The sequence below is a fragment of the Capra hircus genome, chromosome 15 (assembly GCF_001704415.2).
Source record: "Capra hircus breed San Clemente chromosome 15, ASM170441v1, whole genome shotgun sequence".
Taxonomy (NCBI): Eukaryota; Metazoa; Chordata; class Mammalia; order Artiodactyla; family Bovidae; genus Capra; species Capra hircus.
The window spans coordinates 1,515,084-1,531,957 of NC_030822.1; the positions used below are offsets into that span (position 1 = coordinate 1,515,084).

The 16,874-nt window shown below is 44.5% G+C and overlaps 1 protein-coding gene across 2 annotated transcripts in view; it reads left to right on the top strand.

Moving 5' to 3' along the window:
- Positions 1-14,399, top strand: part of LPXN (leupaxin) — a 37,406-nt gene extending 23,007 nt beyond the window's left edge. Inside the window, exons 6-9 of one of the 2 annotated variants that reach the window (XM_018059036.1) lie at positions 743-916; positions 1,014-1,095; positions 12,511-12,659; positions 13,489-14,399. In XM_018059036.1, coding sequence (XP_017914525.1) covers positions 743-916; positions 1,014-1,095; positions 12,511-12,659; positions 13,489-13,758 — 675 coding nt within the window. In that variant the 3' untranslated portion in view covers positions 13,759-14,399. The remainder of the gene's footprint in view (positions 1-742; positions 917-1,013; positions 1,096-12,510; positions 12,660-13,488) is intronic. The other variant, XM_018059037.1, reaches the window with a different exon arrangement.

A 16,874-nucleotide genomic window follows, 5' to 3' on the forward strand; every position in this document is an offset into this window, starting at 1 on the left:
CAGGAGATTCTGGCCTGAGAGTTCGAGCTCGTAACCGTTTTCCTCTACTGCCTTATGGAGAATAATTTTCCCTCTGCTCCCTTGGTTCAAATCTTCCCAGTGCAAAGTGACTGATTATTCAGCTGCTCCCAGCATCATAGCATGACCACAAATTCCTGCTTGGGCACCATCCTTCATCCACGGCATTATAAAGGGCGTTGAGACCTGACTTTCCACGGGGTGTGAGATGAGGTGTCCAGATCAGAGGAATAAAAACTGTCATTGGTCTTCTCCTGTTCCCAGGATCCCTCTCAGGCCAAGCGTGTCGTCCGTCACCACTATGCTCTATTCCGCGTCTGTAATTTTCTGGGGCAGTATAACGGAATGAGCATTTATTAAGTCAGGAAAGCCGACAGCATGCCATTATCCGTCAAGTATGGACCACAGGTGGAGAAGGGAATGGCAGCCCACCCCAGTACTCTTGCCTGGAGAATCCCAGGGACAGAGGAGCCTGGCGGGCTGCAGTCCATGGGGTCGCAAAGAGTCGGACACGACTGAGCGACTCACACACACACACATACCCATGGACCTCAGGCCGCGTGAGCGCACCCGAGGTCTTGGCCTCCGTGTGGCCTAACTGCAGGGGGTGTCGTTTCCATGGATGCTGCTGGAAGAGCACGCCCCAGAGTCGTGCACACTGCGCGCGCCGAGCGCCCGCGGACCCCGAGTGCGCCCCCACGCCAAGCCTTGCTTCGCGCTGCAGGTGATCCACGCGCTGGGGCAGGCGTGGCATCCCGAGCACTTCGTGTGCGCCCACTGCGAAGCGGAGATCGGCTCCAGCCCCTTCTTCGAGCGGAGCGGCCTGGCCTACTGCTCTGAGGACTACCACCGCCTCTTCTCCCCGCGCTGCGCCTACTGCGCCGCCCCCATCCTGGACGTGAGTGAGCCCCGCGGCCCGCGCCTTCGCGCAGGTTTCGTTTCGCTCGTGTTTTACGGCTCTGCAGCCTCCTAATCGCTCTCCGTTGCTTTTCCAGAAGGTGCTGACGGCCATGAATCAAACCTGGCACCCCGAGCACTTCTTCTGCGCTCACTGTGGAGAGGTGTTCGGTGAAGAAGGTACGGCCCGGGCGGTTGCAAGAGGACCAGCACGGCTTTCCCTGGTCTTCTCTGCTGGGCCTGGTTCCTGCCTCTACCCCCCCCGGGTGCCCATTTCGGTACCAAACGCCATCCCTTTCCTACCTGATCTGACGTTGATACCTTTTGCTTAAATGAAAATTTTAAATCAAAGTCATACAAATGCATAGCTTAAAATGCAGATACTACGCCGAGTAATATTAAAAAAGAACACTCCTTTGCTTTTCCTTTTTCCACCCCCAAGTCCAGTTCTCCTCTCTAAATATTTTAGCTGCTTCTGTTATTTACTTGTGGGGCTTTCCAGGTGGCGCTGGTGGTAAAGAACCTGCCTGCCGATGCCCTGCCGGAGACGCAGGTTCCATCCCTGGATCGGGAAGGTCCCCTGGAGGAGGGCATGGCAGCCCACTCCAGTATTCTTGCCTGGAGAATCCCATGGACAGAGGAGCCTGGCGGGCTACAGTCTGTGGGTTTGCAAAGAGTCGGACACGACTGAGCAACTTAGCACAGCACATTATTTACTTGTATATTTTAAACAGTATATTCCTCTATATGGATTCTTTTGTCCAATTTTAGGCATTACGTGTTAACTTTCTACCAAGAGAGATGAGGATTTAGAAATGTTATTACTCCCCCACCCACCCCCAACATAATTCCCCTCCCCTATTCTCAGTTATAATTAGGTCATAATTATAAATCAGATCAGTAGTCAATGTGTACCTGTTGGCAGTCACATATATATTGCTCACAGTTGAGTCATGTAACAAACTGTGATATAGTACAGTGTGGATCTGGGGGTTCGTCTGCCTGGTTCAAATCTGGGCTGTGGCATTTATTAGCCCTATGATGTTCAAGTTATCTTTGGAGCTCACTTTCCTCATGAGTAAAATGGACCTGATAATAATGCTTGCTTTAGAACTTCCCCCGTGGTCCAGTGGTTAAGACTGCGCTTCCAATGCAGGAGCATGGGTTTGATTCCTGGTTGGGAATCTAAGCTCTCACGTGCCATGTGGCACGACCAAGAAGGTTTTTTTTTTTTTTTAAGTAAGAAAACATGATAATGCTTACTGTATAGGGTCATTATGAGGATTTTAAGAGACAATATCAATGTGTTTGCAACAGTGCCTGGCATGTGAAGACTGATAATGATGATGACGATCATTCTCGTGGTGTCCTTTTCATACACGTGTTATTTCCTGAAATTAACATCTGGATCCCTTTTTCATTAGCTTAATTCTCATTGTAATTATCACTAATTTATCTGACAGAGCTGCGAAATCCCTCTCAAAAATTGTCAACCGCTTCTGGTAATACGTCAGTTCTGTTCGTTTCTTTCTTTTTTTTTTTCTTGGAGACATCTGTCCAGGAGACTTTCATCCTTCTGCTCCAGCCTGCCTGCTGAGAAGCAATACTTTATCTCAGGAATCCCTTATACTAAATCCTTTCCTCCATCTTTGAATGTGTATTATTGCTTTTATTTTGGTGGAGCACACCCTCCAGTAGCTCCTGGTAAAAGCTTTGAAACCTTGAGCATCTGAAAGTATCTTGTCTACCTTAAGTAGACAGGAGCAGGCAGAAGCTGTCCCTCGCCATTCACTGTCTTCCTGCCTCCGTGGCTGAAGTTTTTTATTGAGCTTTTGTTCTTGTTCCTGACCCTTTCTGTGTGACCTGTTTTGCCCCTGTTGCAGGCTTTTTACTCCCTTCTGTTTTTTGCATTGTCTTGATTTTTTTTTCCTGACTTCTTCTTTTTATGTTTGTTTTGAACCAATATAACTCATGTATGAAATCAGAAAGCTTCTTTTTCTTGTCCTTTTAGAATTAATTCACAGGGAAAGTTGTCTTCTAAATAAAAATTTGAGGCGGTCTTATGTCTTTTTTGATTATTCTTAATGACTTACTCTAAATAGAAAAGTACATTTAAGACACAAAGCACAAGTCTAAATCCTTAGGTAATTCATTCTGTATAATAACTAAAGCTTCCAACTTATTTAAAGTGACAGCTACTCTCTCCCCTGGTGGGGCCTTTAAGCTGCAGAAGGCCAGGGAAGAGGGCTATGGCCGGTCATTGGTCCTTTCTTGCTTTTATTCTCACACCCACTGCTAATCTCCATAGCTGACCCCTCCAGGGTAGAAACAGGGGTGGAAGGGTTTAGCTTGGAGGGCAGAAAAGTTCTAAGTTGTCTGATTTGCTTTGAACTCTCTGGGCTTGGTGTACATTTAACTCTGACTTTTCTTTTTGCTGTTGTTTAGTTGCTGAGTCGTGTCTGACTCTTTTGTGACCCCGTGGACTGTAGCCTGCCAGGCTCCTCCGTCCATGAGATTCTCCAGGCAAGAGTACTGGAGTGGGTTGCATTTCCTTCTCCAGGGGATCTTCCTGACCCAGGGATTGAACCTGGGTCTCCCGTGTTGCAGGCAGACGCTTTATTGTCTGAGCCACCAGGGAAGCTGGCTAGAATGACTGCACTTAATTTCAGGTGCCTCTCTCTATTCAGCGGCCATAGGCCGTTTAACCAGACTCTCACCTGTGGATCTTTTCCGGGGAGGAGTCAAATTCCATCAGCTGTATGGGAAGGGCACCCATGGCCAGCTCTCAGAGTGGTCCTGTTGCAGTCGCTCTCTTGACTTGAGGGTCCCCGGGACCATGCCTCATGCCTCTTGACGATGGTGGTGGAGCAGGCATAGCCCAGCTTACTCAGAGAAATCCCTGTCTCAGCCTCCGTTTCTCTTTGCTGTTGTCCAGAGGCTCAGTCATGGCCCACTCTTGGCGACCCCGTGGACTGCAGCACGCCAGACTTCCCTGTCCTGCGCCATCTCCTGGAACTTGCTCAAACTCATGTCTATTGAGTCGGTGATGCCATCCAACCATCTCATCCTCCATCTCCCCTTCTCCTCTTGCCTTCAGTCTTTCCCAGCATCAGGGAAAAGATCCTTTCTCTTTACCTGTTTTATATCCTAGGTGTAAGGGAAGAGTCCAAGATTTGTGCAGATAGTCCATAGCTGTCTACTTTGAGGGACGTCTTGCCGCGCACTTTGAACTTTGACGTCTATCACATCTTGATGCCCTCTATCCCGTTGCATTGGTCTTCGCCAAGTGCTGCTGACCTTTCTTGCCCATTCTTTATTTAAGAATGAATGAGACACTTTAATGCTAACCGGAAGCTCTGTGGGTGAGGCAGAACGTGCTCACTGGTGGGCCGGTACTCAGGTAGGGTGCTGCAGGACCCTTAAATATTAATATTTTAGGTCTTCTGTCTTGAATAAATTTTACCAAAGAGTTGTGCTCTCTGTCAGCTTTACAAAAATTAGTAAAAGGGATTAGGGGATGGGGTTTTTACCGTTCAGTATGCCAACTTTTATTTAATTCCCATTTTTTACTAAAAACCGTAGAACTTTAATTCCGTCAGGCTTCCCTGGTGGCTCAGACGGTAATGGCTTTGAGCTGCCTTGTGGCTCTGCCTGCAATGCAGGAGACCCAGGTTCAATCCCTGGGTCAGGAAGATCCCCTGGAGAAGGGAACGGCAACCCACTTCAGTGTTCTTGCCAAGAGAATCCATGGACAGAGGAGCCTGATGGGCTATCATCCATAGAGTTGCAAAGAGTTGGACATGGCTGAGTGACTAATACTTTTAGTAGAAAGCTTGACTTCTTTTCTTATAGTACATGTCCAATATCCCTGAACATTGAGACCCTCTGACTTGAAATTTACAGAAATAATCATTTCTATAATTATTATTTACAGAAATTATTATTTATATAATTGTAAATTATTGTTATTTACAGAAATAAATTCTGTAAATTATTATTTACAGAATAATCATTGCATCTTACAGTTAAGATGGGGAATCTGATTTTCTGACAGTTCTTCAGACTTTCAACCAATCCTGCTCACAGCCTTGAAGACTATTTTATGAGTTTAAAATAATCCGAGCCTGAGCCCCTTTGATGTTTTGGAGCTCAGGATGGTTGAGGGTATTTTTGGCTGTGTTACTCAGCATGAGGAATGTGGGATCTTCGTTCCCTGAGTAGGGACCAGACCCATGTCCCCTGCAGCGGAAGCGCAGAGTGTTAACCGCTGGCCCAGGAAGCCTCCGGAGGGCTTCAGTTTTACCAGCATCTCTTTAATTATCTAGGTTTCAGGTTTGTTATTGTTGTTGTTTGTTGGTTTAGTTTTGTTTCTGCCAAGCTAGGTGCCACTCTAACACCCACTTTAAATTTTAGACGATTTTGATAGCTCACCTGTGGCGTGGTCTTCCCTTTTCTCTTTTCCCCATGAATCTTTCTGTTTTAAATAATTCTTAACCTATTGTGATAGTGATGATTCAAGAGGATATGAAGATAAGCCCCATGGTATGCTAGTTCTCCTGGAGGCCAGGTCTTAAGTATCAGGCAGGTTAACATGTATGTGTGCTAAGTTGCTTCAGCCGGGTCCAACTCTTTGTGCTGCCATGGACTCCAGCCCTCCAGGCTCCTTTGCTCATGGAATTCTCCAGGCGAGAATACTGAAGTGGGTTGCTGTGCCCTCTTCTAGGGATGGAACCCGACCCAGGGGTCAAACCCCTATCTCTTATGCCTCGTGCACTGGCGGGCAGCTGCTTGACCACTAGTGCCCCCTGGGAAGCCCTGTGTATATTCCCGACTATTACTCATTTAATCTGCAGCGCAACTTGGGGAGAATAGTTTTACCAAATAGTAGATGGAAGCACTGAGCATCGGGGAGGTAAAGTCACTTTTTTTTTTAAGTCATGCAGCTAGAAAATCAGAGAACTGGAATTTAGACTCAGGTTTCACTTCTGCACGTTCCGTGTTTTCTTCTGCGCCATTGCAGCTGCCCTTGATGGAGACTGAACCCCTCTTCTGCCGTTGGGTCTCTTTCCTTTCTTGGCACAAACATGGGACACTCTATTTGAAGACAGACCTGGGTAGAGTAGCGCTGATAAAATCCACCAGCGAAGTGCGTTGTAGTGAGTTGCTTGTTCCCTGAAGCTTGTTCCGTGCTTTTCACAAATCATTAGGTCTTTCATGTTCAGACTGCACTTTAGTTAAACAGCATTTTTCGTTGAGATTTAGTCTAAGTCATGGTCAATTTATATTGCACTGGTCGCCATAGAAGTCTGAGGGTGTGTTGGGTGAAAGAGTCAGCAAGTGAATACTGCCCGTGGATAATTATGATGTGGAAGGTGCCTGACAGCAGACGCCAGTGCATACATATTTCAAGAAGAGACGTGAGTTAAATACAGAAGAAAAATACCCTGTCCATAGGATAACCAGGAAATGCCTTGAAGGTAGCTAGCTTGCATTGTTTTTGGCTTGGGCCCCTTCTAACTAGACAAGGCTGAATTGGTCATTTATGACTTTATGTAATCCATATGAAGCCACTTAAAGCATATTTATTGAGACAAGTGACAAAAAAGGCCCGTTACTAAGCAAAGCTCCTCTTGGGTTGGCTGTTTGCTTTCATCCATTGTCTTCTGTGAATGCGCCTCCTGCCATACGGTTACTCCATTAATTAGGTGGCATCCGGCCTGGCCCCGAGCCCCACAGTCACACACGCAGTTCCTGTAATGACAGCGCAACCGCTGAGCCTCCTGGGAAATTAAATCCATCTGCATTTTGTTTCAGTTCAGAGGATTCCTCTCTAAGGCTCACTAAGCACACCAGCCCTTAGCATCCTCCCACAGGGACCAGGTCCCCAGTGCCCGTGTCTTCCTCTTTAATTGTTCATTATCCAGGCCACGCTGCTGCCCCCTAATTTCCCCGGTGGCTTCGAGCTTCACCAGAGTACAAACACCTTTCTTCGCTCAAGGTGTTTTTAACAATTTTGCAAATTGTTAGTGTTTCTTATCTGTCCTCCAGAGTAATTGGCCCCGGAGAGAGCCTCCAGGAAAGTTAAGTGCTGAAACTTTCTCAATTTGTTGGATTACCAACTGCAGGGGTATCACAGCAAGTTGGGCTGATTGCCTTCGGGTCCTCTCCTGGGGCTCACCTGAGCTAAAACAGAGGCTGTTACTTCCCTACTGTCTCATGCTTGAGACCAGCTCCCCTGTAAATGCCTAGACGAGGGTCATTCCTAGGGCAGTCGGCCTGTCTCACAATTTTCTCAGGTGACACCTACTTCTAGGCAAGCTCAGTTCTACCCCATTTGTTTTATGAAACATCAGCATCAGCTTGGGGACTTGTTAAGGATGCAGAGTCTCGAGCCCCAACCCAGGCCAACTGAATCAGAAGCACTGGGTGGGGTGGGGCCACGCAGTCAGCGTATAGACCAGTTCTCCAGGTGGCGGATGTGTGCTGTAGTCTGTGTGCCGCAGAAGCAAGAAAGGTGGCTGTGGGTGTTGGTTTGCTTGGCTTCCCCTGATGGCTCAGCAGGTGAAGAATTGGTCTGCAATGCAGGTGACACAGGAAACGCGGGTTCAATCCCTGGGTCAGGAGGATCTCCTGGAGGAGGAAATGGCAACCCACTCCAGAATTCTTGCCTGCAAAATCCCACGGACAGAGGAGCCTGGCGGGATACAGTCCAAGAGGTCGCAAAGAGTCGGGCACGACTGAAGTGACTTAGCATGCCCGCTTTCAGTTGTCCTTGATCAGACTCTAGACGTTCTTTGACAAAGAGAACAACTGGGCTCTTGCCTCAGAGGCAGAAAAGAAGGACACAGGACAGCCTAAAAAATTATTGGTTTACATTCTTAGATCTCGAGGCCTCAGAAATCTATTAAATCGTCTGCTTTTCAAAGAAAGCATAGTTGAACAAGGCAAGGCATATCAGAAAATGCCCCGAGGTTATGGGCCACTGCAGCTGCACGATTTGGACTTGAACCCCTGGTTCCTCCTATTGCCTTTTTGTGGATCTGGTTGCTATGGTCAAAGTGTGTTTCTAGAAATAATGTTTCTTGTGTTTTGCTTACATGCTGTTTGAGTGGGGCACATTTAGAGATCTCTTCTATTTACCAACTTATTGGGTTATGATATTTAAGCTCAGCTGATACTCGCAGTTCCCGCAGAAAATTCAAGGTGACAATGCGTTTAAGGTCAAGGATGTGACGTCCAAGTTAGACTTTGAAGCTAGGCCTAGATTTGAGTCAGTTCCTCCACCGCCTAGCTGGTTATTTGTGATTTCGCTGAGCTTCCCTTTTCTCCCTTGTAAAATGAGAGGGTTGCTATGAAGAATCTAATTTCGATTTAGTCCTGCAGAGAGAACCCTCAGTTGGAACCAGTAAAACAGTAGGTGTTGGCAAAAATGAGGTTGCTACTGGTCCTCTTTGTTTTAGGTGGAATCTCCTTGGAAATGCTAAGGAGAGTTTCTTCTAGAAAAGTTCACCTGTTTATGCGTGTTCTAGTTAATTTTGATGCGGGGCGACCCTCTTCAACCTTGCTGTTGTAGTATTGTTCACAGGCCTGCTAATTCGATGCATGTTTTTTGAGCAGCTTCTATCTACCTATCAGGTACTATTCTAGGAACTAGGGGGACAGTGACAAAAAACAAAGTCCCCGCATTCATGCTGCGTATGTTCTAGTGAGAAAGACAGACGGCAACCAAACGGCCAACTAACTGATCACCTAACTTACTCTGTGCCTTAGGAGAGGGGATGAGGGAGAGCAACAGGGTTCTGCTTGGAATAAAGTGGTCTAGTTGTTGTTCCCTTAAGCAGACCCCTGAGTTAAGTGCAGAACCAAACCATCTGGGTGTCTTAGGAAATGATTTTTGAAGCAGAGGGAATATATCACACGAATAAGTGCTTGAGGATGAATCAATTTATTATATTTTTCTTTTTTTTAATGTGAAGACAATAAGACCTTGCATAAAATTTTATTTGTAATCTATTAACTTCTTAACCTAGTGCAACAAAAAATTTGTCCTACCAATATTTTTCTACATTTATTAATATTTGTGTATATATAAAAGTTACAGTATGCTTGAAATTCCTTTTTTTCCCCTTAAGCGTTTTCCCATGTTGTTTAATAGTTTTATAATAATTTTAATAATATCAGTTATTCCATCAGGGTTTCATGTAGACAAATTTTAAAAGATTATATGCCTGAAGATGTTTACTAAAGCATTATTTATAGTTCCAAATACTGAAAACAATTAAATGTGTTTGGAACGATATATTTAGATTGCTTGTGTTTTCTTAGTACAGCTGTAATGACTATCTTTAAACACAGAATTTTCTTCTATTGAATTATTTATGTAGATTAACTTCTAGGATCGAGATATTTATATATTTTAAAAATATTGATACACATTATCAAATGACTTTCTAAAAGAATAATGGAATAGTAACATTTATCTTTGTCACTAGGAATATAAAAATATGTGAATACCTCCATATGTTTTGAGGCATTGCATATATATTTATTTAACACTGTTTTTACTACTTAGCTAATTAGAAATTAAACTACTCATTAGCAAAACTTGGAACTTCAATACTTTCTTTTACGTTTCATTCTTAGCCATAATGTTGGATACAGTACCCGTAAAAGTATTTCTTCTTGGGCTAGTTGTCTATTTGTGAAGCAGACTTATTTCAAAGATTTTTAAAAGCAGTCACCATGGGTTTCTTATCTCGCATCATCTGGACACAGGATCTTTAAGAGCCAGGGGTTTTCTAATCTGCACCTAACAGTGAGCATTTCAAGTATTAAAATGAAAGCACTTAGACCTCAACACATTTATATTTAAGCTTTTTATTATGGAAATTTCAATAAATACCAACATATTGCCAAACGAATTTCCTCTAACCACTACTAAACCACCTAGCCTTTTCTTTCGAGGGAATAATTTAAAAGCAAATCCTAAAAATCATATCATCTCACCATTAAATACTTCAGCCCATGTCATCTCCAACTGATGAACACCCTTCATACTTCACAAAATTAAGTTCCTTATTTTCATTTAAAACCCACATCCCAATTTCTCAAGTTTCTAAATGGTGTTATTCAGTTGCTTTGTTTGAATCAGGATCCAAGCAAGATCCTTTATATACTGCCTTTGACTGCTTTATCCCTCAAATTTTCTGAATCCTGTAACAATCCTCTCTTCCTCCCTTTTTTGTAGCGTTGATTCATTAGGAAACTGGAACCTATGTTCTATAAATGCCCCATATTCTTGATTAGACCGGCTACTGCTTAATGATGAAGTTTGCCTTCTTTGCTCTATCTTCATCTTACCCCGCCTTCTCCAGTATTTTCTGTAAATTGTTAGTTTAGACCTAGAGACTTGATTCAGTTTAGGTTTAGTATTTAGGGGAGAATAGGTCATAGATCCTGGCTGCTATGTACTTCTTGTTGAGTCATATCTAGAGGTATGTAATGACTGGTTGACCTACTTTTGAAAAATGAAAGTGTTACTTGCTCAGTCGTGTCTGACTCTTTACTACTCCATGGGTTGCAGCCTGCTAAGCTCCTCTGACCATGGAATTCTCCAGGCAAGAATACTGGAGTGGGTTGTCATTGTCTTCTTCAGGGGATCTTCCTGACCCAGGGATCGAACCCAGGTCTCCTTTATTGCAGGCAGATTCTTTACCGTCTGAGCCACCAGGGAAGCCTGACCTACTTTTACTGATGCCAAGATTGACCACTGGTTGCAAGCAGTGTCAGCCCCACCCCTCCATTTTCAAGTTCCTTGATGATCATTGCCTATCACCAGTGAGCTCAGTTGTAAAATGGTGACTTTTCCATCACTCTTTCAGTGTTTATTAGATGGGATTATATAAACAGTACCATTTCATCATTAACTATTTAGTTATCTTGAAATACATCCCATACAGGAAAACTGAAGAAACGTTTTACTATGAATAAATGGTTTTACCATAAATAAATACTTTTATAACCTTATTGAAAAAAGTTTAAAAGATTTTTGTAGCTCTTTTTAGAATACAGCCTATGTATAAATAAATTATACAGTCAAAATCCTGTGTTTTAGAGCCACTGAATGAATTGTTGCCTTCTTTAGTCATATTATCAATTTTATGTATGGTTAATTTGCTAAAACTTGATTAAAATTTTAGAGATTGATTTTTCTATTCTATTTTTTTTTTTTTACATTTTATAAAACAATATTTGAAATCGTATATCCAGTTTGGAACTCCTTGATTTAGCTATATTTTCCTGATATATAGGTAGCAAATATTTTCCTCAGTTTCTTGTTTGTCTTTGTCTTTGCTCATGATCTTTTTTGGCCGTACGTAAGTCATTCCTATATATTTTCAATGTAGCTAAGTTTATTAATCTTTAACTTCCTTTTGAAATTTGAGCCAATCTTAGCACAGTTTTCTATTCCCCAGTTGAAGAGGAACCCATCCATTAAAAAGACAGGGCATTTGTCTAGGGCTGTGCTGGGCTTCCTCGCGGTGAGGGCGTCTCTCCAGCTTTGGCAAGCGGGCTCCTCTCTGACTGCGGGGGCAGGGCTTCTCGCTGCGGTGGCCTCTCCTGTTGTGGAAGACGGGCTGGAGGGCACTGAGGCTTCAGTCGCTGCAGCCCCGGGCTCTAGAGCGCAGACTCAGTAGTTGCGGCGCACGGGCTTAGTTGCTCCGTGACACGTGGGATCTTCTCCATCAGGCGTCTAACCGTGTCTCCTGCATTGGCAGGTGGAGTCTTTACTGCTGAGCCACCAAGGAAGCCCCCATCCATTTCTAATTCACGTGTTTATATGGTTTGAATGATTACATTTGGATTTTTGCATCAATTTGGAAATTATTATTTAATATTGCTTTCTTTTAAAATATTAGACACTTTTCTCCCCCCCAGATACCGTTTTAGATACTGGGGATTATAAAGTGACCAGACCAAAATACTTAGTTTCTTTCAGAGCAAACATTCCAGTCAGAGAGAAAAGGCAATGAAAAAAAGATGAAGAGATAAATACAGGCTGCAGAGAGTCTCTCTGATTAGAGGATATTTGAGTTGATTTCTGAAACACGAGGCGGGGCTCGCCATATCAAGGCCTGGGAACGCAGAGGCCGATGTGCAGAGGCGTTGAGGAGGAATAGACCTTAACGCTTATTAAATGCTTGCGCAAATCAGACAGGCCGCCCTGGTGGCTGAGTGGTAAAGAAGAGACGTGGGTTTGATCCCTGGGTATGAGGAAGATCCCCTGGAGAGAAATGGCAGCCCATTCCAGTATTCTTGCCTGGAAAATCCCATGGACAGAGGAGACTCGTGGGCTACAGCTCATGGAACTGCAAAGACTCAGACACCACCTGTGACAGAACCAGTGTGAACCAGGCCCGACTCAGAAACCCTGTGGCTGCACTGCCTCGCGCCTTCTTATGACAGCCCCTTGACGGAGGCGTCTATCAGTGCAGTTTAATGTGGGAGAGTGTACGTCATTGCCCTTTTCTCCATCTCTAACTTGGTTTAGGGTCTCAAACCGCAAGAGCAAACCCTTGCTTTCCGTCTCTCCAGGCTTTCACGAGAAGGACAAGAAGCCGTATTGCCGGAAGGACTTCCTGGTCATGTTCGCACCCAGATGTGGGGGCTGCAACCGGCCAGTGGTGGAAGACTACCTTTCAGCCATGGGCACCGTCTGGCACCCAGAGTGCTTCGTGTGCGGGGTGGGTATCCCCGCTTATCTTCTGGGTTTCGGGAAAGGCAGGGTTCTCCTTTCTGGGGAGCAGCTGGTAAGAGGGTTCACAACTCGGGGCGAGAATTTGACAGGGGCTTCTTAAAAGAAATACATGTTTTTCTCGGCCATTAGAAGGAATGAAATAATGTCATTTGCAGCCACATGGATGAACCTAGAGATTGTCTTACTGAGTGAAGTCAGACAGAGAAGGAGAAATACAGTGTGACATCCTTCTATGCGGAATCTAAAAAGGAAATTAGCTGTGTCCATGCGTCACAAAGAGTCAGACACAAGTTAGCAGCTGAACAACAACAGCAGAAGAAATGAGTTTATTTACAAAGCAGAAACAAACTCTCAGACGTCGAGAGTGGATTTATGCTTGCCGAGGAGGCGGGAAAGTGAGGGAGTCTGGGATGGATGTGTTCACCCTGCTATACTGATAGTGGATAACCAACAAGGACCTACCCTATAGCATGGGGAGCTCTGCTCAGTGTTATGTGGCAGCCTGGATGGGAGGGGAGTTTAGGAGAAAATGGATGCATGTTCATGTGTGGTTGAGTTCCTTTGCCGTCTACCTGACACTATCACCATCTTGTTCATCGGCTATACTCCAATACAAAATTAAAAGTTTCTTAAAAAAAAAAAAAAACACAAAACACAACATCCATGTGGGCATTTGCTTGTCTGGTTTGCAGAGGGGCGACATTCTAACCTCGGTGTGCCCACTGGCGGGAAACTGGCAGGGATTTCCAGGCTGAAATTTTGCTTTCCTTCTTGACATCTGCACCGCTTGTCTCTCTCTCCCCCTCACCTCCCAGGACTGCTTCACCGGTTTTTCTACCGGTTCCTTCTTTGAACTGGACGGGCGGCCCTTCTGTGAGCTCCACTACCATCAGCGCCGGGGAACCCTCTGCCACGGGTGCGGACAGCCCATCACGGGCCGCTGCGTCAGCGCCATGGGCTACAAGTTCCACCCCGAGCACTTCGTGTGCACCTTCTGCCTGACGCAGCTGTCCAAGGGGGTCTTCAAGGAGCAGAACGACAAGACCTACTGTCACCCCTGCTTCACCAAGCTCTTCCCCGTGTGACCGCGGCTGAGCCCACACGCGCCCTCTTCTGATCTGCTGGAAAGTTTAAGCCGAGAGAGGGAAGAGTACATTTGTAGTTCCTGACCTTCTTCTGCTCAGTAGGCTTAGAGGGAAAGCAAAGGTGATGGACAAAGACGGGAGGTCAGAGGTGACGTGACTAGGCTTCCGGCTGCAAGGTCTGCTCTCAAGCCTTTTTTTGAACAATGCAGTTGACTTTTGATCTGGGACCTGCTGCAGTGCCTCTGCACGTGTGTGTCCACATGCACGCGTCCATTCCACTCCTGCCTTCCTCAGCTTTCTCCACTTTCACCTCTATTGATGGTCCTACAGATAGATCTTGTCTGTTTAGCCTTAGGAGCTGGGTCTTTTAAGCTACCCCCATTTCCCTGTGACTGACTTTCCCACAGTCACTGCTGTGGGCTTTGTTCCTGTGTTTTTTTAGCAGGAGGATAGTTGCCTTTCCGCGCTGTGGGGGTCACTGCTGCGGGGCTTTCTTCTCGCTGCTAGAGATTACTTGTCGCGCTTTAGTTCCTCGTGTTTCCCTTCATTGTGTTTCTCCTTTTCAAGAGAAAGTAGATTTTAACTGGAAAACTGTGACTCCAGACATCACTGATGAATAAAGGAACCTGTGGTTTTAATGACTCAGTGTCATATGAGTTTGGTGAATAAACTTTCCGCTTCCCATGTTGTGTGCCAGGCACAGTATGCAGTTAAGTTTGTATCATACCTCTGGTTTACTTCCATACAACGGGCCCTTTTGTTTACATCAGAAGAAATGAAAAGGAGAGACTCCTAGTCATTGACTTTTAATTTGGGCTCGTAGCTTTCACTTTATTTTTTTGCACTTAAGTGATTGATTAAAAGATGGCAAAGCTTCTTAACAGTTTTTTCATTGCTTTGTTTACCTTTGGAGGAAAACAGTTTCCACTAGGCAGTTGCGAATTCATATTTGCATATGCGTGCATATCTCCAAACTCATAAAGTTGTATGTATTCGTTCAATTTTCTTGTATATCAACTATATCTCAATAAAGCTATTTTAAAAAGTGAAATGTGTGTCCTCCTTCGACTTCACAGTCGTCGCATGAAAACAAGCAGGATGGCTGTTCTTACAGCATCTCTGAAGAAGGATACTTTAAACCTCATTTCACCATTTTCCAGTTTGGATTAGGAAATCCAACCCCGCCCCGCAGAAACAAAACAAAACAAAACTCCACTTACTTATTTTTTCCTCTGAAAAATATTATGAGTAAATTTGTAGAAAAGCTTGTCAGACTAGTCAAGAGTCTGACTTTCTCAAGTTCTATCTCAAGTCAATTTTAAAGGGAGTCATGCTTCCTCAAAAGAAATCTTGATATGCTCTGTAACGTATCTCTCTTACCATGATATTAAAAATAACCATATGATTATTTGTTATGAAAATTTTTTAAATCACTGAGGAAATCCCCTTCCCTGGAGGTATTTTTTAAAATAGGACTGATTTTTTAAAATAGACTGATGTCTTTAGATTATTAATATGGGGACAGAACTTCTAGGAGGGCAGGAATGGATGAAATGATTCTTGCCAAGCTTTATCCTGTTGGCCCCCTTTATTGGAGTGAATGGTAAGGGGGATTTGAGGGTTAAAAGGAACTGGTAACAGTGAAATTCGACAAAATAGGAACTCCAAATGCGCCCGAGCTGGGAGGGAGGCTGATGAGACAGGGAGCCAGCTGGCCTCTCATCCTGCTGGCTGAGTACCAGGCTAAGCAAAATACGTGTTCCCTTTCTAAACATCCTCTTGACTGCATATAACTCTGTGATGGTGTTTGCAGGTGTTAATATGGTGGTATTCGTGGTTGGTTTGGGATTTGACAAAAGAAACGGGGTGTTAACCAGAAAGAACGTTCTGGTGGTGACTTTTTTTTTTTTAAGGATTGGCTATTTTGAGATTTCAGTAGAACCTACGTATTCAAAAATGTCAAAGAAAAACCGCAGTTTACTAAGGTAAAATTAAGAAGTGAAAATTTTTATTTTCATAATGAAAGTGGGTTTATATTTGTCCAAAAGGAGATTCTGTCTTCTGGACTAGTGTTTCAGCAACAAGGAAACCACTGAAAAGTTAAAAGTTCTCCTTTTTAAAAAAATAATACTTTTCTCATACTGATAATATACCTGTTTACTTGGTTCTGAGTAACTCATAGGTTTTATTTTATTAATTAATTTTATTTGGCTGTGCCACGTGGCTTGCAGGACCTTCGTTCCCCAACCAGGGGTTGAACCCAAGCCCCCTGCAGTGGAAGTGCAGAGTCTTAGCCACCAGACTGCCAGGGAAGTCTCCAAAGTTTTCTTTTTACTTTTCGGCCGTGCCGTGCAGCATGCAGGATCTCCGTTTTCTGACCAAGGATTGAACCTGTGCCTCCTGCAGTGGGAGCCTGGAGTCTTAGCCACTGAACTGCCGGGAAGTCCCCTCTTAGCTTTTAAAAAATAAAACCTACTCTCAAAAGACAGGGTTTTTCCTGCCCATGAGGATATATACTTTTATAGAAGAATGTGCGATTGATTGAAAACTCTATCCTCAAGGAGGAATCATTCAGTTTGGCCAATGGGCCTTTGGAATAGGGTCCTCCAAGGTGATACTTAGACAAAGACAACAGTCGTTTTTCCATAGGAGTGCTAGCACGTAACCTTGTAAGATGGCTACTGGCCATAAGCTCCCTGTTTGGGCAGTAGAGGGAGACAGAGTGCTTTTCTCTAGCTTTGCAAACGAAAGTCCCCAGATTCATCCTATCTGCACTCGCTTAGATGGCATTAAAATAGAAAAGGAAACACTCAGCCATGTCCAACTCTGCGACCTCGAGGACTGTAGCCCTCCAGGCTCCTCTGTCCATGAGATTTCCCAGGCAAGGATACTCGAGTCGGTAGCCTTTCCCTTTTCCGGGGCCTGGGGGTAGGTGGGCGGGGTTGGGGGGGACGGTGTCTTCCCAACCCAGGGATCGAACCCGTGTCTCCTACGTTACTCTCAGATTCTTTATTGTCTGAGCCACCAGGGAAGCCCACATACCCACCCATTGACTTTTGCTGGGGGAATTGTACTATGCAGTCCCCCTTAAACCAAACTAGATCATTTCCAGAGTT